Genomic DNA, 21,456 nt, shown 5'->3' on the forward strand with positions numbered 1-21,456 from the left:
GTAATTTAATTTTAAATTGGAATTTAATTGGAAGTTTATAAATTGTATGTTAATACTCTAAAACAGACTTTATTTTTCTGTAAACTAACAACTAAAGAAAATTGTGACATTTTTTAACAGTGTTTCCTGTCATAATTAAAACACTTTTAAGGTAAAGTTTTGTGGTATTAAGTACCTTGATTTGTTAGAAATTGAATTTCAGTGGATTAATGTAAAACAAATAAACTTTTTTTTTTAATGTGGATTGTTCATATTGTACTCAACATCTGCTCTGCATAATAAAGTTGGAGTTGACACTAATAACAATCTGATTTATCAAATTAGTGCAACCGTCTACTGAATTCCTTTGGAATGAACTAGCAAACATGAGTTTGATACATTTACGTTTTTTTTCCTGCTATGAGTTACATTCATGAAGTTATCACAGGCTGCTGACTCACTTTTTAGTACCACAGCAACCCATGGCCTCATATCACATCCACATTGTGAGGCATGCAGATTTTACATTTGTAAAGTGAAGATGAACAATTGTGAAGTACTGACTCACCTCTGACTATCTTTTTTTACCCACAATGCCACTGCTGCTTGGGGGAGAGGCTGATCCAGGAACAGCATTCGCATCACATAATTCTTAGCCAGTGAGGGAAGTTCCCTGTAGGACATCAAACACATTGTAAAATATATATATGTCCATTTCTACAACATAACTGTACAGCATGTGTTGTAGTAATCATACCTGTAAACAGCCAGACATGTTGCTGGATGGTTAAACAGTCTGTCCAAAATCTCAGGACTTAATTCTCTCAGGTATTCATGCAAGTTCTTACACTGCAGTTGGACACGCAACTTCATTGTCTACTAAAATAAAGAAGGATGTAATTGAATCCACCGCGACCATAAGCTTAAAAGTCGTTCCCACTAATAAAATTATTAGAATATGTATATAAAAAAGGATAATTTACCGTAAGGACGAACAAAAATTTCGACAAACTCTTGAGTGTAAAATTATTTTATCTTACAAATTATCTCCATTATTGTCATGCAGTAGTTCTTTTTTGCTAAACCGCCATGTTACCTGGTCATGTGATCTTATTACGAGCGTTCTTACTGGTCTTGTTGTTCTTCAGCAATTTAAATGGCGATCGTTGTACAACTTTAAGGGTAGTACCGCCACCTGCTGAACGGAAATTGGACAGTGGGGACTTGGATCTATGCCCTCTGAATATAGAAAAGTGAAAAAAAATATTCTTCATAACTGGCTTGCTTGACGAGTCAGATCTGCGCAGAATCGATAAAGTCAATAAGACATGTGTAGTAATAATTGTTCAATAATCCTTACTTGTACTACTACCAGGATCAGTACCTACATACTTAGTCCCTGAAACAAATCTGTACAATAATTAATCCATCCGCTAATCATAATTTGTGGGACTCTAGTGTAAATAGTCTTTTTCTTTTCTGTACTGTATAAAACTGCAGGTACTTGTCTTCTGCGTATTTATTCTTTCTGTATGCACACTTATTCTTTTTGAATGCAGGTACTTGTTTCCTGTGTATTTATTCTTCCTAAATGCACATCCTTCCCTTATCCTTGCACGCTTTGCACCCTCTTTATCCTGTTTGCTGCTGTAATACTATGGGACTATTAGTCCCAGCTATGGGACTAATAAAGGATTATCTTATAATCTTATCTTATCTTATTTTATTTTTTTATTACAACATAAAAAAAACATACAATTGCTACAAGATGATGACAATACAGTTGGCAAAGGCACAGGAAAAGCCAGGGTGAATAAATGTTAATAACCAAACAAAACTTAGAGTAAAAATATATAACAGAAACTAAAGACAAGTAACAACAAAATAATAGCTGATTACACATTACATACCAGTACTAAACTTTTCACATATATTCATTGTTTTTAAAGCTTTCTTATTTTCAAGTGGGGCAAGGGACTGCAGATATAATTCAAAGCTCTTGTCGAAAACAGAAAAAATACGCTTATCTCCAGCAAACTTAGCTTCATGAATGTGGAACTTTACGTAGAGTAATAACAGATTAATAATAAAAACCTTATCTGGATTTTCCTTGTTATCTGAGAGAAATCTGAAAATAACATGTTCATAATACAGTTTAAAGTTCATATGCAATTTATCAGAGATACATTTTGATAAATCTTTCTACAGTCTGTGTAGGTACAATGCCAAAATAGGTAGGCCGCTGTTTCAAGGATTCAAGGAGCTTTACTGTCATTTCACACATGTAGAAACATGAGGTGGAACGAAATTAGTTTCCCCGGTCCCGGTCTAAGCCCAATTATCCAACAAAATAAATATAAACAATGCTATACAAATATATACAAAAAAGCAATCAGAATAAAAGATATAAACATCAGAATAAAGTAGTGCAAATGACAGTAGGGCAATGAGATGAGTGGTTCAAGAGTTCTGTGCAAATGGCTGCATTGTGCTAAATGTTCCATGGGTGGTTGTCGGGAGGGTTGTGGGGGTGTGTGTGTGTGGGGGGTGTGAGTTATGAGGTTGGCAGCAGGGGCTACAGAGGACCTCCAGAGTTCAACAGTCTCACAGCTTCTGGGAAGAAGCTGCTCCTCAGTCTGGTGGTCCTGCTCTTGATGCTTCACAGCCTCCTGCCTGAGGGGAGAGGGGCAAACAGTTTGTGTGAGGGGTGGGTGGGGTCCTTCATGATGCAGGAGGCCCTTTTCCTGCACCTGGAGGTGTAAATGTCTGTGGTGGTGGATAGGCTGTGTCCCACAGTCTTCTGTGCAGCTTTCACCACCCTCTGCAGAGCCTTTTTCTCTGCTGCAGAGCAGCTGCCGTGCCACACAGTGATGCAGGAGCACAGGACGCTCTCCACCACACATCTGTAGAAGGATGTCAGGACTGAGCTCCCCAGTCCAGCATGCCTCAGCCTCCTGAGGAAGTAGAGGCACTGGTGTGCCTTCCTGATGAGGCAGGAAGTGTTGTGGCTCCAGGTGAGGTCGTCTGTTATGTGGACGCCCAGGTACCTGAAGCCGGAGACCACTTCAACCACTGTCCCTCCGATGAACAGGGGAGGAAGGGGGAGATGTCTGCCCCTTCTGAAGTCCACGATCATCTCCTTGGTCTTTTTCACGTTGATGCAGAGGTTGTTCTCTCTGCACCAACCCTCCAGGCGTTCCACCTCCTGCCTGTAGTCGGCCTCATCGCTGTTGGCGATTCATCCAACCACAGCTGTATCATCCGCAAACTTCACAATGAGGGAGCTCGGATGTTGTGCTGAGCAGTCATGTGTTAGCAGGTTGAACAGGAGGGGGTTCAGCACACAGTCCTGGGGAGAGCCGGTGCTGAGGGTGATGGGGGAGGAGGAGATGACGTGGATCTTCACTGTTTGCGGCCTGTCCGTCAGGAAGTCCAGGACCCAATTGCAGATTGTGGAGCTCAGACCGAGAGCACTGAGCTTGTGGATCAGTGTCTGTGGAATGATTGTGTTGAAGGCAGATGTAAAATCCACAAAGAGAAGGCGGACATAGGAGTCTTTATTCTCCAGGTGGGTGAGAGCTGTGTGGACCACAGAAGATATGGCATCCTCTGTGGATCTGTTCTGTGGATCTGTTCTTCCTATATTCGGGTTGTATAAAATAAAAAGAACAACTGACGTCAGTGTCATTCTTAGATTTTTGCATGAAATGCTTTACGGGGTAAATTTTATATAATATTTTAAGATTCCTCTAACTTTGTTAGTAATTATATATTTATGTGGCAACAACAAGATCTTTGCCCAATACTGACATTAAATTTAGCCCAACAGATGGTCACATAAGGTTTCGTTTAGATTTCATTTAAGAAAAGTTCACGGATGGCTCTATTATTATTTTTATATGACCCGAAACAGATTTTGCCACAAACAGTATTGAGTGGATTTACAACAGAGACAGAAACAGTACACAGTTGAGAGGAGCCTCTATGTAAATTTATAACACCCACAGGAATGGAAGTAATTACCTGATAAAATTCTTTTACTGTAACAGGAAAATCAAACTTTTGTATAAACTCCTCATAGCACACTGGGTAGCCATCTGAAGTTAACATTTGAGCAACTGTATAACTATCTCTTTCAAACCACTGCCTAAAGAAGAAGCTCTTTTTGCTATATAATATGGCTCTGTTGTTCCATAGATAATATTTTGTGGGGAGAAATTGTGTTTGTAGATTAGTTTTCATTCGAGTAAGGTCTGTTTATGAATTTTAAGGGTATTTAAGGGTACAGAATAGGAAGGCCGCCAATTTGATTAAATACAAAATTAGGAATAAAATTCCACAGAGATTAATCATTTTTTAAAAAGCACATTAACCAATTAATCTTAAATACATTGGTTAATGATGCAAAGTCCAGAAAATCAAGACCTCCATTCTCTCGAGTACTGACTACAACCGATTTTCGGATGTAATGTATTCTGTTCCTCCACAAAAAATTAAACAACATTTGATCCATTTTTTGGATTGTTTAACTGTCCAAGGCCAGAGAAGATGAGGCATAAATAAGCCGAAAGATTCCCTCAGCCTTGGACAGGAGCACACACCCCTCAAAGACAAGTCTCTTTGCAACCACTGATTAAACCTGCTTTCAGCCTTTTCTCTTCTGGGCTCAAAATTCAGAGAGCATCTCTAGATTTCTGTCCATCTTGATTCCGACTTACTCTGACACGCACGCGCGGGCAACGATCTTCACGCGAGATCGAAGCGTCTTCACTTTTTGGGACGTGCGGTATGGCGGCTACTGCCTGCAGTTCACGCTCTCGTTTTTATTGGGAGTGGTGGACAGTGGCATGCTCGGTGCGGCGATTGCTTTTGATTTAATCAGTACATATTAACAGAATTTCTCATTGAAATACAATTTGGAAACAGTTTCATTAAATTTAATATTGAATATTCATATGCATTACATGTACTTTAATTTTAATCTATTGTATATATATATATATATATACACACACATATTTTTTTATTCGTATATTATTGGCTGAAAGATAAACTGAATGGATGTAAATTTTGCTAGTCGTCCGAAACATTTTATTTGTATATACACACACTTGAAAACAACGCGGGGTCTAGTGGAAACAGGCAGTATTTAGGACAACAAACACAGTGGTGTGAAGGACCCGACTATATAAGCCATTGTGGGCGAAGTTCTCAGTCTCTGGGTGATTGGTTTGTACGCGGAGCGAGGTGAGTGTGAAGTCAGTCCGAGGTGTAAGAAACTCTAAAATTCCATTGGAAACATCGCGAGGTCAATACAATACACCGCGTTAAAAGACTTTTACGGCGCATGCAGCAGGCATTTGACGAACTAGGACGAACAGTATCATCTTAGGTGGATCTTTCTTTCTCAGCACGTGGTATGGCGACAAGATCACACTTGCCGGAGGAGAAAAAAACAGCAGAATTGGAAGAAGTACTTAAATCGTGTGCTTATTTAAGATTACAAAGTATTAGCACCAAAATATACTTGGTCTACTCAACGTGAAATATTCATTACGGTGAATGTCACATCAGAATATTAATGGATTATAATTACTGATGTCTTAATGTTTTGGTCACAATATTGAAGCTGTAGTTTCCCTTTGTATCAGTAGTTCTATTTGAAACATTCCCTCCACATGTATTAATAAGGCATACATAAAAATTCTCTCTTGTGTTTATGGTTGAAGAGTTAAATTCTTGAAATTGCATCGATTCCTTTTCAGTCATTAGATATTCCAGAATATGTGAATATGCTATTTTTTTATTTCACAAGTTACGGTGCTGAATGCAAGGTGTTTCCAACTTCCTACTTCACTGTATATGCACTGAAAGCTACAAGTTTCCATGTCCAACATTGTGTAAGTCTTGAACAGCAGTTAAATGTGGAATTTCAGATCTTTAGATCATTTTCCTCTCCCTAATAACCTGAATTATCAGGGGCCCAGGTGTTCTCATTGGTATCTACAGATGTGAATGTCCATGTGCAATCAAAGTGTCTTCTCAAAGATGACTGAATTTCAGTGGCAGTTTTCACTGTTTATTTAAACTGATGTAGTTTTATTTGAACATGTCTTCATGAGACTTAAAGGCAACCTGCATGAATCCTAGATTCTTTGTATGATGGTTATTTTCATTGTCAGTTCATCTTATTTCACAATTAATCATGTAGTTTTTAAAATGTAAAGAATTTCTCATCAGGCTTCATTGTCAGTTCATCTTATTTCACAATTAATCATGTAGTTTTTAAAATGTAAAGAATTTCTCATCAGGCTTCCAGCATGGCATCTTTAAATTGCTTCTTTTGTCCAACCATGCAGTCGGAAGACTCTTACTGTCATAAATGCCAAAGATCAAATGACAAAGAACAAGTGGTAATTTCATTATCAAAATAGTTGGCAACTAATTTTCTTTCTCTGAACTAATAATTGCAGCTCTACGTTTTATTGCAGTGTCATGGAAATAACCTGTTCTGTTGTTTCAGATCACAATAAAAGTGGCTGCAACTTCTACCTGATGCCCCTCAGAGTACTGAAAGAAGACAGTTTCATCCCAAACTACTGAATACTGTATTCTTTCCTTCAGTGAGCAGATTATAGCGTCAAGCCAGGAGCTAATGGTGAGTGTCAGGGTCGAATGGCACAGAATGATGGCCCATGAAAATCAAGATGCTGCTATGATGATTCACAAGACTAGAGTCTCTGATTATACTATGAAGCTCTTTCACAGTGCACTGAGCATGCGTGTTACTGATTTTCAGTGCAAGCTGCAAAAATTAGAGCTGTTCTGATACTGTTCTATGTACCCACCAGGTTGTTAAACTGAGGCCGTTAGGCGGAGACTCCTATTTTAGGTAAGTCTGGGATCTAAAAGCCACTGTTCCATGCTCCTGTGGAATGATGATTTCATAGACTAGAGTCTCTGAGCAAAGCATGAAGTTGTTTTCACAGTGCACTGACCACACACCTTACCAGTGATAATGCTATATTTTAACCTATTTACTTCAAGTTGTATCACTGTTGGCCTCCCCCCAAGTTATTCTTAGTAGTTTTACTACCTCCAACACTTTTTATTCCACATCATAGTGAATATTAATTGGCAGATACCAGAAACTTAAGGTGGCTAATCTATACAACATGTCTGCTTTCATGGAACTTGATTACTAAAGCTGAGCTCTTTATTTTCTCATTTGGTCATAGAATGAGTCTGCTCTTCAAGTCTAAACTGAATATTGGGTGTCCAAGGACCTCCAGAAGAACAAAGTTTGCAGATGCATGAATAAAGTGAGTGGTGATGACAATCACAGTTCAGACATTTTGGGTTAAGACGTGTTTATGTAAACTGTTATGCTGCTGTCAGGAAAGATAGCTGTGAATCTCCTTCCAATTTTTCATTGGAAGGAGATTTTGGTATAAATTACTGAGAATGGGTAATGCTACTGTTTTAAACAGAAAATAAAATACAACTTCATATAAAAAAAATTCATCAATGTGAAAATGCAAGTATTTCATCTGAAAACAACTGGATAAAGCAGTGATTGCAGCATCTTCAGGTCTTTAGCCAAATCTTTTAGAGAGCCAGAAGATGTTGTCTTTACATTTTCTACATATCTCCACAGACTGCATTGTGGACGAACTGCTGTTCAAGCAAGTCTTGAACAGCAGGTAAATGTGGAATTTCAGATCTTGAGGTCACGTACCTCTCCTGAATAACCCGAAATATCAGGGGCCCAGGTGTCCTCATTGGTATCTACAGATGTGAATATCCATGTGCAATCAAAGTGCCTTCTCAAAAATGTTTGGCCTGTTGAGCCCAGGCCAAATTGCCCCCCAGGGGGACAACAAAGTGTCTATCGATCTGAATTTCAGTGGCAGTTTTCACTGTTTATTTGAACTGATGTAGATTTAATTTGAACATGTCTTCATGAGACTTAAAGGCAACTTGTATGAATCCTAAATTCTTTGTATGATGATTATTTTCATTGTCAGTTCATCTTATTTCACAATTAATCATGTAGTTTTTAGAATGTAAAGAATTTCTCATCAGTCTTTCAGCGTATCATCTTTAAATTGCTTCTTTTGTCCAATCAACCAAGGTTGGAAGGCTCTTACTGTCATAAATGCCAAAGAACAAATTTCATTATCAAAATAGTTGGCAACTAATTTTCTTTCTCTAAACTAATAATTGCAGCTTTATGTTTTATTGCAGTGCCATGGAAATAACCTGTCTGATGGTGAGTGTCAGGGTTGAATGGCACAGAATGATGGCCCATGAAAATCAAGATGCTGCTATGATGATTCACAAGACTAGAGTCTCTGATTATACTATGAAGCTCTTTCACAGTGCACTGAGCATGTGTGTTACTGATTTTCAGTGCAAGCTGCAACAATTAGAACTGTTCTGATACTGTTCTATGTACCCACCAGGTTGTTAAACTGAGGCCGTTAGGCGGAGACTCCTATTTTAGGTAAGTCTGGGATCTAAAAGCCACTGTTCCATGCTCCTGTGGAATGATGATTTCATAGACTAGAGTCTCTGAGCAAAGCATGAAGTTGTTTTCACAGTGCACTGACCACATACACCTTACCAGTGATAATGCTATATTTTAACCCATTTACTTCAAGTCATATTACTGTTGCCCCCCCCAAAAAGTTATTCTTAGTAGTTTTACTACCTCCAACGCTTGTTATTCCACATCATAGTGAATATTATATTATTATATAATATTGGCAGATACCAGAAACTTAAGTTGGTTAATCAATACAACATGTCTGCTTTCATGGAACTGCATTGCTAAACTTAAGGCTTTGGCTCCAAAAAATTGTAAAAACAGATTTTATAGTTTAACCTTGGTGTAATTCAAACATACAGGCAAGTTGTTTTATTTGCTGAGTTCATTACATCTGATTTCTGCTGCCACTTCAGCACAAGGGTGTGAAGGTTGTCATTTGCCTGAAAAACTCTTAATGTTCAAAGTATGATTGCAGTAAATGGGCTGAAATGGCTGAAACCTCAGAACACTGGTGTGGTCTGTGAACTTGCCTTTTTTGGACATGTGGAGGTATTGATATGAATTTTGAATTTTGTAGCTCATGCACACACTGAGAAAGGAGCTGACATGATATCTCCAGTGCTGTAAGTATCAACTTCTCTTGACGTAAGGCCTCATTTGGATGGGATTAATCTTTCATGGTTTGTTTTTTAATTTTGCAGCTTATTCCCTGAGCAATGAGGTCTAGGTTTTAAATCATGTGACCAAAGCCACATTTGGTCTTGGAGATAAATTTGTGAAATGTCCAGTTTGTCTTTACAGGACTTTTACATTTTGTCTGAGTTTGGTCAATGATGATGCAGTTGTTCGGTTCTCCTGATCTTAACTGAAGTCTACTCGCAGCGCACTGAGACACTCAGACAGTTATAAGAATGAGTGGAAGCCAAACCTTGGTGGCGAAATGGCAGAGTTTTGTCTTGTCAAGTAAGACCTTGGGAGACCAAGCTGGATGACATTTGGACATGATGAATGGCCTTGGTCATTATTGATGGAACAGTATTAGGGAGCTTTGCAGTTTCCTTGCAGAGTTTGGGCTCTGCAGCTCTGTCAGGCCCTTTGGGAATTGCAAATTTTTCTTTGTGTTATATTTACCATTAGAATCACAGAATTTTTTCCTGTGCCTTTTGCATTGAATTACTTAGCCCATCATCTCCTACATTTTTGGTCAGTTTATGCACTGCATTTTCAGACTGTCCTCTGCACACAGCCAACTAAATTTTTAAATGATCAAAAACTGGGTCCACAGTGGATCAAAATGGACTGTAAACAGATAAGTCAAATACTCACTCAATCTCCAGTCTTCATGAAAATGGTGCTTAAAATTCATGGTATATGTAGTGGACAAAATTTCAAATTTTTTTCTCAAAATGAATTTTTGTCAATATTTTGAATTGTACCGTCATGTAAACTACTGTAGTCAGTTAGAAATTGAATATTGTAAAACATCAGTTTCTCACCTATGGATTGCTCAGTCTTTAAAAAAAAAATAAAAATAAACAAACAAACAAACAAACAAAAAAAAACCCTCATCCTGTTAGTTGCTTGTGTCATAGTGTAAAATCTTACTTGGCAGGTAGCTCAACCAGAAGGGTCTGAGCCCTGGCTGATGCAGAAAAATGTGTACCTATTCTGTCAGTGTGCTCAGGACCCCCTACATGTTTAAGGTGTTTTGCTCCTCTTTGGCACCTGACTTAAACAATCAGCTCGTTATGAAGCTGTGCAGAAGCCTGATAACAACCCATTCATTTTAATATAGTGTGTTGGAGGAGGGAAGCACGTAGAGGATTCTGAGGGTCAGGACTGAGAAACTCTGGATTAGAGAGACATGATTTAAAACACTTTTTTTTAAAAATAATTTGTAGATAATTCTGGTCTAGGTTGTTCTGCTGTTGGACACTCATGTTTATCCTAACCATGTGTGAAACCACCTCATAATTCTATAATTTACTTTACAGATGTGACAATTGTGAGCTTGGACTGCTTCAATGATGGTCAACATTAAGTCATCAAGGAAATGGAAGCATATTTAAATGTTGGACACAATCCCATCATTTTCATTTAAATGAGTTGGCCTGTGAAAACAGGTTTTGACGACTTGCTTTAATTCTTGTAAGAACATTTTAAATAAATGTTTGATTCACAATGACTGTATGCTTTTTTCTTTTTTCTTTTTTTTTTTTTGCTTTTATTCAGTGGTGAGAGGTTGATTTAAAATTTTTAGCTAAATGATTTGTTGGGGCATGATTTGCTTGCAGGTAGAATTAGTGTCTGACTAAAATTCATGGTGATTGAGAATCTTCTGTTGGTTTTTAGTGAGATTGTAACAACGCCAACATGTTAAATTTTAGATACAGTACTAGTATTTTTTTTTTTTTTTTTTTTTTTTTTTTAAAGAATAGGTTGAACTTTATACGCAGACTAGGGTTGAAAATATGATTGGAGATGTGCTTATTTAAAATTAGTTTGGGTACTTTCATACTGTCAGTGCAAACCAGTGGTATCGAACTGTTGATACTTGGATGCTGTTGACAAACACTCTGTAATCCAGTGCACTTAGTTGCACTATAGATGACTTTACATGCAAAATATTATCGAATACATTTCATTGTAGTACATGAATTAAGCAGCTATTTAACTTATCAGCACTTTGCCCAGCAAGCTGCTCCATCAATCCAGTGAACCAAGGATGAAATTTTGATTTCAGAGGTGGGGGACACACAATTATTTTTAATAAAACTCTAATCAATAAAACTAATACACTTTACAAGATTATTGAGAGCTTTGTAAATGTTGAGGGGGATCTTGAAGTGGATATGCTGATTTATTGGAGCCAGTAAAGGTGTTGTAGGATGGGTGTAACGCATTTCTTTGAGTAACTTACACTTTGACTTCTAAAGAAGTCTCTTATGACCACTTTCGTGTTTTTAGACATCCTGGCTACGCCTAATTACCAAACACACATACATACACACACGCACCCACATTCGCACACTGACACCGATTCAAACGTTAACGTAAAAGAAACCTCTGATACTACAATCCTTTTAGCTGATGTGACCCAGGCCAGGCAGAACAAACGCCCAATTTACAGTAGCAGATTAACAATGACTCCTGACAGCAGACCGGTGTGCAAGCAAGGTGGAGTGACAGCAGGGACGGCCAATCATACAAGAAACGGCAGAGCCAATCGAGGAGCTTGTGAGCGGTCTAAACTAAGGGAAACAGGCTTCAGCTTGAGGGGCCGTTTTCCGCTTGGTCCTAGTGCTTTACGCGTCTCTGTTTACTATAGCGTAACATTGCTAAAAAGTGCAGGGGACATGTCCGTGCAGTGAGCATAAGGCAACTTTAAGGGACAGTTGGCGTTATGAATTTAGTGACTTCGATACATAGAGTAAATGGTGAATGAAAGAGTGCATTCACATTTTATCATACGGCAGACATTACCGAAACGGCATTTCTGACTTGTAACTAACTGTTGGCAAATCAGATCTTTACAGTCGTCAAATACACAGTACTGTATTGTGTACCTGGTTGGTGCTGCTGCAGAGGTGAATGAAAGTAGTTCAGACCATAGACATATGTCTATGGTTTAGACTACATGGTTGCATTTGTACACAAGCGAAATAAGCACGAGTCTTTGTGTTTAACAAGATTTGTGTAGGGACAAACCATAGCACAAGGATAGTAGCATGGACTGATGGTCAGTTTTATTTTGAAGGCTGAAGCCGAACCGGTAGTCAGCGCTCATTGTTCTCGTCACTGGGAAAACGTTTCAGTCGTCGCGGCAGGCAGACTAGTTGTTTAGCTTGCTAGTAGTTAGTGGTACTTGTTGCCAGTTAACTCGGACTGGAACTTTACTTTGTGAAGACCTTGATGTATTAATGACACAGCAACTGCAAGTTTAGGACCTTGGTCTGAGTGTCAAGATATTTTATTAAGTCGGGCTAACTATGATCTTACAAACTCAAGCTAACATTCCTGAAGGTGAGCATGAATCCATTGTCAGTTTAGTTAGCATACTTAAGACACCTAAAGCTGGGAAAATAAAATTTTTTTCTCGAAATTTGGTAGTAAACGTATAACCATCTGACGAGCTTAATTTGTAAAAACCTGCAGGGTTGCCAAATCAAGTAACCCTATCAATACCAAGCTAATGTGAACATTGATATTGACGTAGAATACGGAAGATTTCATGCGTAAACCAACTGTAATTTTCTTTTTTTTCCAATTTCCAGGTATGAGGAGTGGACAAGTGTGTTTATGTGGAGACTGAAATTTTTAAAAAGACTTCTCAAGCACAAGTTAACGATAACGATAGTTTACTTACGTTATTGGCCCTTAAACGTTGGTCAACACAGCCTACTCACTTCTAGCTAGCTCCAATGGTTGCCAGGTTAAACAGGAGTTGTGTAGACTAAAGAATTTACATTAATGTTTTCATTAAGGGAATAGTAATATCCGGGGGAGTCACCCCTTTTTTTCCCATTTAAACACATCCACGGATGTATCTGTGCTCTGTAGACGTCCAGACCTGATATCTTGAGAAGTATTACAACGTCACACCTGAACTGGCAGTGTATGCGTGCCTTTACAGTAAGCTCACAGATCTGCCTGACCAGAGGAGCTGAGAACTGTGACTGAGGGTTTCAATTCAGCTTCAACAAGTGCATTGTGAAAGTATGACAGCTGTTGTGGGAAGAGCATGGGGGTGGGTGCGTTCATGGAGCAGCTGTGTATCAGAAAAAAACACAGTGGTGATTGCCAAGGACCAGAAGCATGATGGTGGCAGTCAGGTTCTCAGGAGATGGACTTCTTGGATCTGGGGACTGTGGAAACATCAAAGTGACCAAAGTAGTTTAGTAGAGGAGTATTGGGAGGCTCAAGAGAAGCTTCAGCCCATGGAAATTGAAGATCTTGGTGCAGGGAAACAGGAGACAGAGGCAAATTTAGAGCAGTTTTCTAAATGGTGGAAATACATCCCAACTTTTTATCTTCTGTGGCCAAGAAAAACAGAGCAAAGGCGAAGGAAATGTGATGTTGGGAGTGGAGTTGTTTGGGACCATGACATTGATGAGGACTTTTCTGACTATGATACACCTCCTCCATCTCCTACACCTCCATCTTCTAAGTTGACATCTCCTTTTCGACTCTTTGCGCACAGCTGGAAGATGGAAATCCTGCCAGAGCACCATGAAATCTGTTTCAACTTTCTACGCCACTTGTTTGACCTGTTTGTTGTTGGCTTCCTGTGGACTGTGTCCCCCCCTGCCAAGGTGCTCCTGGAGTTGTTGGGGGTCCAAGGAGCACTGAGGCTGTGGTTTCATGGTATGGCAATGTTTTTTGTCTCCACAGTTGGAATGGCAGGCTTACTCTGGTTGATCCAGGAGTATCTCCCTCAGTTTGCTTTGATCTATGGCATCATACAGGCATTAGTAATCTCTGTCAGTGTTCGACAGAGTGTGATTCTCAGCGTGGAGGAAGGAAAAGAAGAAAAGAATGAGGAGAGCAAGGAGACTGATGTAATGAAAGACCCTGTGGATCACAAAGAACAGCTTATGTCTGTTAAAAACAAGATGAAGATAAGTTTAACCTGAGGTAAGTCCCTTTATACCTCTGATGGGGCATTACTTTTATCATCCAGAAGAAGTTACCAAATATGGATATTTTCTCTCTGCCAGGTTGCATTAGTATTTTGTTTCTTTGACTGCTTAAGTTCAACTGAAATTTCCAAAGATCAACCCGAACATCCAAGAAAAATTGAACAAATAGGAGTGACAAGGTAGGCCGCTGAAGCTGTAGTATTGTAGTTGTAGGTAGCTTGGTTCAGGTAGGCTTTATCAAAGGTTCAAAGCTGAGGCTGACATATCTATCAGGGAATGCTGTTGCCATGAGGCGGTGTACTTGGACTAGCAGTATTTCAGTGACTGGCCATGTGTCAAAGTAACATCACCATGGTTTACAGTGCAGAAACATTGTTGTATTTTTTCCTATAGTTTTAATTTTTTCATTGATAACTGTATAATATAGATTAAACTATGCAACTATCTATATAGTAGTTAAATATTTACGCCTTTACCAACTATAGCAGAAAAAGGGATTAGGGTTAAAAGCTGTCATCTCAGGTTTTCTAAGTGTAGCCATGTGCACATGCATATGAAAGGGGAGTTATTTGTGGCATATGACCAATTGCAAGATTGGACAAATCTGCTGGCAGCAGTACAGTGTGTTTTGCAAACAAGAGCAAAATATAAATAGATAAATATGAACAAGCTGAACATAATTTAGGTTAAAAGCAAGAAAGTTGTAGCTGCCGAACACAGGAAGGACAACTGTTTCAATGTCAATGCATGAATCAGTGGGCTTATAATATCACTGCCCCATCATTACAGCCCTGACAATATTTACGTTTGTATATTTTATTAAATTAATGTGTTTAGATGTGTTCTTATGGTGTTTAGGCAGTGATATTTTACCTTTTATTCTTTCAGCAGCCCCAGCATTGTCAAAAGGAAATTGGACCCAATTAATAAACATAAATCAAAGTGACAAGTGAGCTTACTGTCATAGCCTATAAATGCAACAAATAGAAAGTTTTAGTGTGTTCTCTCTGTTGTAGGATGATGATTTACCCAAGAATGTCATGTTTTCAGTCCAGTTTCTTTGTGAACAGCATTATAGGAAAACTACCAATTTTTTTAAACTTCTTTTAGCGTTTAGCATAATAATAATAGTTTTGATATAATCCCCATAAATTTAAATATAAACAGGTAGAAACACAAATAATTTTTCAGTTTTACAGAATGAGTATTGGATTCATCTGTGGGTTTGCCAGTCCTCTTCAGCTTACAAAGGCAATGGCGGTCGAGCCCACACCTCTGCACAACACTGCAAGAAAGTTGCTTAGAGGGGCGTGGAATCATGAGTGACAGCATAACAGAGAAGGCTGAGGACCTTCCTCTATCACATTGCCTTCAGGGAACATAGGCACTGTGAGAAGTATGACTCCACACTTTAAATACACCATATCCACATTATGGACAGTGGGGGAAAAGAACTCACACCATTGTAAAGTTGTGTTTATCAAGCCATTTTAAACCAAACAAACAACCATTTACAGAGTAAGAGCAATAAACTATGCCAGATTGCACAGCTCAACAGCCACACTATAATGTTTGACTTCTTCCATCCCTGAAAGTCTCGCAATAACATAAACTAACCGATCAAGGCAGGGATGAGCCCACCTCTGCGTTAGGATACTGTTTACTCAATTTCTGTTGCATAACATAACTACCACCCTTGTGTGAGTGTGAATAAGTAACTTTTCACACTCAAAAAGTTATTTTCTGTTTTGACCCTGTCAAAGTAAAGGTCATCAGAAATGTTGCTGCTTGTTCTTTGAGATGTACTGTTTTCACATTCAATTTGTTTTGTGTGAAACACATTTCAGTAAAACAAAAAAGACATTAAACTAAAAAAATACAAAGACATTAAACTACAGTATTTTGAAAACAAGAAACTGTAGCATTTTCTTATCTTCACATTGACAAGACAGAACACTGAATATTTCTTCAAGAAATGTACTCTTCAGAGAGTTAAAATTATGAAAACTAAAATGGTTTGAAAGATAGTGATCTTCCTTGGTGTAGTCTTCTGTACTCTAATTGAGTGTCAATGCGTTCATATTTTACCTGTTGTGCTTGAACTTCAGGGGTGCAGCAGCAACTTAGAGGAACTACCATCATTGTCAGTCAGCTGGGTTTTTCAATTTAGCTTTTTATTGAGAGTTGTGTCTTTTTCACAGATGGTGAGAAGTTGCTGTCTATTCAACCAGCACCAACATCCACTTTCAACCAAACCTCCTCCTAGTGTTTATCATCACAAAGGTGGGACTGTTGCACTGCACCACTCGCTTCTGCAGTGTGACTTAAGGGTTGTATTGCACACTCATTACAAACTCCTAGAATTTGTACTTATGTCACTTTGTATTCAACACTATTGATCAGCATTTTATATAGGTCTGTCCTCACTTGATCTGAATGTTCTACTACTATTGTCAGTGGGATCAGAAATGATGTCTGTCAGGTCAAAAAATAGAGATACCAGTATGCAGACTCTTTTGCATTTGATCTTGTTTCCAATTTATTTGTTGTCCTGTGGGACTGGTTTTCTCAGGATCTACTGTGAGTCTCACTGGTGAATTCTTAGTGAGAAGAAATTAACAAATATGAACCCTGAATAGCCACATACAGCCTGGATTAGCTGAAATTATACGTATGATCATCAAGAGGAAAGAAATTGAAACAGCTACATCAACAAAAAAAAACAGTAACTGCATGGCTCAGAGACAGTACTGTTTGGTACTGAGATAAGAACAAAACACTCAGACAGGAGCACTAGTGTGCTAGAGCACAAGTATTCAGCAAAGGCACACAAGACACAAACTTTAGCATAGGGACACCATGATCTATTTAATTATATTCATCATCCACAATCTCTGTTGCAATCTCTTCTCTTGGACTTTAAATGCGCTGTGGACCATAGCTTGACTTGGAATAGCCTATGAATTTCTTTATTTGCACCAATTAAAGAGTATTGTAAACATTCTTTTTCCAACATGCTACTAGCTGTAACTCTTGTTGCATTATTTACGATATATCATCCAAATGCCACATCAAGTAAATTATCACTATTGGTTTACACAAATTTACTAGTCAATGATGTTATGTCAAGTTTGGAAACTGAACTAAGAGGACATTAACTACTGTAGTCTCTATTATTTACCTGAAAAGTAAACCATCACATTGCCTGCCCTTACTTAAGAACTGCAAAATATTGCAGGGCCCCTGCAGTCAAGTGGATAAGAATTGCTTTGTGAGGGAAGAATTATAAGGCCATGAGTAACCTGTTCCCACATTGACTAAGACAGTTTTAGAGCAGATACTGGTGATTTCAGGTTCAAACTACCAGCGTTCACTCTCTGTGGGAAAAGTAAAGTACACATCAAGTGAATTTGCAGTAGTAAGGTTTTATCCACCTGTTGAGTGATATTTTAATCAGAGGGTGTAGCGTCTGTTCTAAAACTTGAATTTAAGTTTGTCTTTTGTCACTATCTTTGTCATATAAGGTATGGTCACATTATTAATTTAAACTTTAATTAACCTGAAGCTTACACAACAGATGAATTCAGGTATGTGTATCCCGTTTTAGTGTGATTAACTCACTAAGTCTCTAAAGTTGTCCACCATCACCCTTTGCTCAACTTTGACCTACAGATTCTCACAGCTGACTGCTAGAAACTCTGACACTATGTTTTGAAAGAAGTTATTCTAGCACTGTCATTGCCTACTTTTGTGCAATATTACATATGTGGCCTACAAAATGCAGTATCACTGTTTATAATCTGATCACATTGCTTTATACCCTTGGTTTTTAGATCACAACTTTAACATTGCATTCCTTTCCAAGTCCAAAGTAATTTTGATTTTTGTTGAACAGAACACTCATTGGTGTACCTTTACTAGAGCAAAATTCCAGATTTGGTCAAGGGAGAGAAATCCTGGTAGGAGAGGCTGGCAAACAATAACCACTGCTGCTGACACCTGTAAATTACACACTGTATGATGTAAAATGTCAAAAGATATCTGTAACTCAGTGTTGACATAAAATTGTTATTCTCCAAAATAAAATGTGTATTTAGAGATCTAAGTCTAATTAAACTGGATTCAGTAGTTGATCAATTGTTTTTTCCTTTGATCGAATAAGCATAGAAGTTTATCACTCAGCTGTGATGGTTGATACTTGTTTACAGCTACAAATCATCAAAGGTTAATTATTTTTACTACAAATCTGTTTTGTATTTGCCACTTGTAACAGGAACTTTGTTATAGTAAGTGTCTGTGTAGACATTATAAACATTTTGTACACAATTGTTTTTGCCTTGTGTCCTTTTCTCTGCCATGATATTGCTTGTTTGAAACTACTTATGGGAATGCAGGCTGTGTATTGCAACTCTGTGCTTTTATGGATTACTTTGCATTAACAACACTCACCTGTATCACACCTTTAAAATGCAATATTGTATATGATGTATTACATTAAAATGAGAAGAAACAAACAACAAATCTGGAGTACCACATACTGTTCCTTACACCTCTAAGACTAAAACTGCCATAATGACAAGAAACTGAATGTAAAATGCTCTTCTCATTCTCATTTTCAAATTTGCTGAAAGAAACCTGAATGAAAACAAAATTGTAAACTTTATTATTGTTTTGTTGATCAAGTTTTTGTTTTTGTTTTTTAACTTCAAAATATTCCGAAGTTTTAGCCTTTTTAGCCTCTCCATTGTGAGTTTCTGCTTGTTTTCTTTGTTTTATGTGATAGTTGTAATATTTTGGGGTTTTGAATCACTAGTATAGGAAAACAGTTTGAATGTGAAAATTACTTCTTGGGGTTTAGGAAACTGATGGGTTTTCTGTATCAGACCAAACAGTGAGGAAAATAATTGGCAGATTAAGCAGTGATGAAAATAATCATAAACATTATTAACATGTAATATTTTTTTTTCAGTGATAGTTTTTCACTTTGACAAATTTCCTGAAAGAGGCTTGTGAACATTCTGCTGTGATGTCATAACAAGCTTTAAAAAAGGGGGGGGGGGTGTTTGTGTGTGTTTTAAAGAGCAATGTTATTATAGTCATCTAACAGTTATACTGAAAAGTATTTATCAATTGTATGTATTTTCAAACGCTAAAAAAATGACATTTTAATTTTATTCCAAGGAGTGTTACAGAGAGAATGTCTGTCTGGGCTTTTTTTAATAATATGCCAAATTTCTATCAGCAATTTCAGTCCCAAGAAGGTGAAAAAGTGTCTACCATTCCTGTTAGCCTTTTATGCCTTTATGCCTTTTATTCATTGTTTCCTTTTTATCGTAGTGATAATATTGATAATCCCTAGTAAGGAAATCGGTTTTTATATGACCATCCAACACTCCTAACACAGTAACAAGTACAGGATCACTATTCCTTAAATAAGGAGAATGAAACTTTAATTTGGAAGGAGTAGTAAAAGAAATTATCTTCTGTTATCTGTAAGTGTACATCTCATTTACAGCCCTTTGAACATTACACCACACTAAAGTTTTAAAATGCTCCCACTAGCTAAATAAAACTGTTATTCTTCTGTCAGTTTGTCTGGATCTCTTGATTTTGACTACCTGCACCTTTCTACACAATCTACATAACATCTAAGAAATCTAAAAATGGCATGTTGATTGTGCTGGGATGACTGTTTCAGTTGAATAAATACAGAGAATACAGATTCAGAACATAAATGTTTCCAGCCGAAGAACAGACTGAACAGTTGGTGGAGGACACTTGGAGGACCACATTGGTTTTGCATTTTTTACATTTCAAAGATAATTTTCAAGAGTGTTTTCCTAACTTTCTTGTCAGCCATTTATTTCCATTCATTTCAGTATCCTGTGAAAGTCAATTAGAATAGTATGAAATATTGTTTTTGAGCTAACGAAATGGCTTTCATGCCATCTTAGAATCAAACCCTGGTCACCTTCTGAAAGCCTGCATTGAACAGTATTCCCACACTAGAACATTACCTGGACCCAATTTCCTCTGTGGTCATGTAATTAAACACAAGTTCATGAAGGATTATGCAAGTACATTGTCAGCATCACGTTATAATTAGATTTTGAGACCAGGACCTTCTTCAGGACAGGGCCTCAATACACAACTTTGCCAGTGTCCAGCAGACACACATCATTAACATTCCTGCCAAGTCAGGTTAGCAGAATTAACAATATGTTGTATGTACACATACAATATGTATGTGTTTTGCAGGTCTTCAGCAGATGTTTGGCTTTTTGGGCAAAGGCAAAATTAACAACTTAAACCTAATGAAGCATTGTACTGGCCATCCCCTACCCTACATGTTTTAGATGATTCCCTCTTTCAACACAGTATATTCAATATAATCAGATAGTCATTAAGCTTTGCAGATGGCTGATAACCCATTCATTTGAATCAGGTACGTTGGAGCAAGGAAACATCTAAAAGATATGCAGGTGAGGAGGTTCCACAGGAGAAGGACTGAGAATTACTAGATTGGAGACACATGATTTCAAATACATTTTAGATTTGAAAAGTTTTAAATACGGTAATAAATTTCACTGATGGACCCTCGTGCATTTGGCACAGATACATGTGAAGTCATCTCATAATTCCTTCCATGCGAATTTCAGATATCCCTTCAAGGTTCAGTCATAATTTGGGTCCAGCCAGTTCTGCTGATGGACTCTCCTTTATTTCTCATTTCTCCTCTTCCTATTTTCATCTTCCTCCTGTCCTCTTTCTTTTCCTTCAAAATGTCTGCTCTCATCTCACTGCTGTGCTACATAATGCATAATGCAAACTGACTGATAAAAAGACTACTGCTCCACTATGTTTTTTGGTGCTAGGCAGTTAGTATGCATTGTGTGTGTAGTGTGTTTTCATAACTATGTGCTGCTGTTGGAAATGAGGCTGAAGAAATGTCAGAATTGGCCATATTCATGTATATCACCACATTTCTGCACACAGTCACAATCAAATTACGGTACTGAAAAAACAGCTGCACCATAGTGAACTTGAGACTTTTGCCTTGGGATCTGGAGCCAGGAGGCAGTTACTTGTTTCACCCAGTTGGTAATCCAGCCTAAGATCAGACTGAGGTACTGAAGTAGGAGATCACCATATAAATCATAGTTTTTAATACTACACTGCAGGTGGGAAACTGATTTATTTTTTTATTTTATTTTATTTTTTTTACATTTAACACCATCTTCTGTATGTGACAAGAAATATAAGATCTTTAGCTGATTATAAGGGTGG

At 37.8% G+C, this 21,456-nt stretch overlaps 2 protein-coding genes, 1 long non-coding RNA gene and 2 other non-coding genes across 11 annotated transcripts in view; 4 read left to right on the forward strand and 1 right to left on the reverse strand.

The window, feature by feature from the left end:
• The window catches only part of gtf2h4 (general transcription factor IIH, polypeptide 4), a 41,155-nt gene extending 40,037 nt beyond the window's left edge, over positions 1 to 1,118 (reverse strand). The window contains exons 1-3 of the mRNA XM_046417863.1: positions 963 to 1,118; positions 737 to 855; positions 548 to 652 (exon numbers count right to left, since the gene is read on the reverse strand). Coding sequence (XP_046273819.1) covers positions 548 to 652; positions 737 to 852 — 221 coding nt within the window. The 5' untranslated portion in view covers positions 853 to 855; positions 963 to 1,118. The remainder of the gene's footprint in view (positions 1 to 547; positions 653 to 736; positions 856 to 962) is intronic.
• Positions 271 to 10,715, forward strand: LOC124074695. 5 transcript variants are annotated; one of them, XR_006845898.1, is made up of 8 exons: positions 271 to 283; positions 6,503 to 6,637; positions 6,831 to 6,871; positions 7,218 to 7,301; positions 8,227 to 8,251; positions 8,445 to 8,485; positions 9,108 to 9,153; positions 10,525 to 10,715. It is a non-coding gene; the product is annotated as an uncharacterized LOC124074695 (long non-coding RNA). The 5 variants fall into 5 exon arrangements; XR_006845895.1 differs by lacking the exon at positions 271 to 283 and adding an exon at positions 5,066 to 5,226; XR_006845896.1 differs by lacking the exon at positions 271 to 283 and adding an exon at positions 5,233 to 5,452.
• On the forward strand, positions 6,911 to 6,979 carry LOC124075230. Its single transcript, XR_006845972.1, has one exon. It is a non-coding gene; the product is annotated as a small nucleolar RNA SNORD52 (small nucleolar RNA).
• On the forward strand, positions 8,525 to 8,593 carry LOC124075231. The gene has a single exon (XR_006845973.1). It is a non-coding gene; the product is annotated as a small nucleolar RNA SNORD52 (small nucleolar RNA).
• A 1,246-nt stretch (positions 10,716 to 11,961) lies between the features above and the next one.
• c17h6orf47 (chromosome 17 C6orf47 homolog) lies at positions 11,962 to 19,753 on the forward strand. 3 transcript variants are annotated; one of them, XR_006845900.1, is made up of 4 exons: positions 11,962 to 12,553; positions 12,805 to 14,164; positions 15,058 to 15,565; positions 16,371 to 19,753. XR_006845900.1 is itself a non-coding variant. In XM_046417866.1 (3 exons), exon 2 carries the CDS (start codon positions 13,249 to 13,251, stop codon positions 14,161 to 14,163), a length of 915 nt encoding a protein of 304 aa, XP_046273822.1. In that variant the 5' UTR covers positions 11,962 to 12,553; positions 12,805 to 13,248; the 3' UTR covers position 14,164; positions 15,058 to 19,753. The 3 variants fall into 3 exon arrangements, 2 of the variants coding, with proteins under 2 accessions (XP_046273822.1, XP_046273821.1); XM_046417866.1 differs by having other exon boundaries at positions 15,058 to 19,753; XM_046417865.1 differs by lacking the exon at positions 15,058 to 15,565 and having other exon boundaries at positions 11,977 to 12,553.
• Positions 19,754 to 21,456: the final 1,703 nt, after the last annotated feature.

This window comes from Scatophagus argus, chromosome 17 (assembly GCF_020382885.2).
Source record: "Scatophagus argus isolate fScaArg1 chromosome 17, fScaArg1.pri, whole genome shotgun sequence".
In the NCBI taxonomy this organism is placed as follows: domain Eukaryota; kingdom Metazoa; phylum Chordata; class Actinopteri; family Scatophagidae; genus Scatophagus; species Scatophagus argus.

Coding starts and splice junctions, on each gene's coding strand:
- c17h6orf47 (XM_046417866.1), top strand. CDS start 13,249: ATGACAGCTGTTGTGGGAAGAGCATGGGGGTGGGTGCGTTCATGGAGC.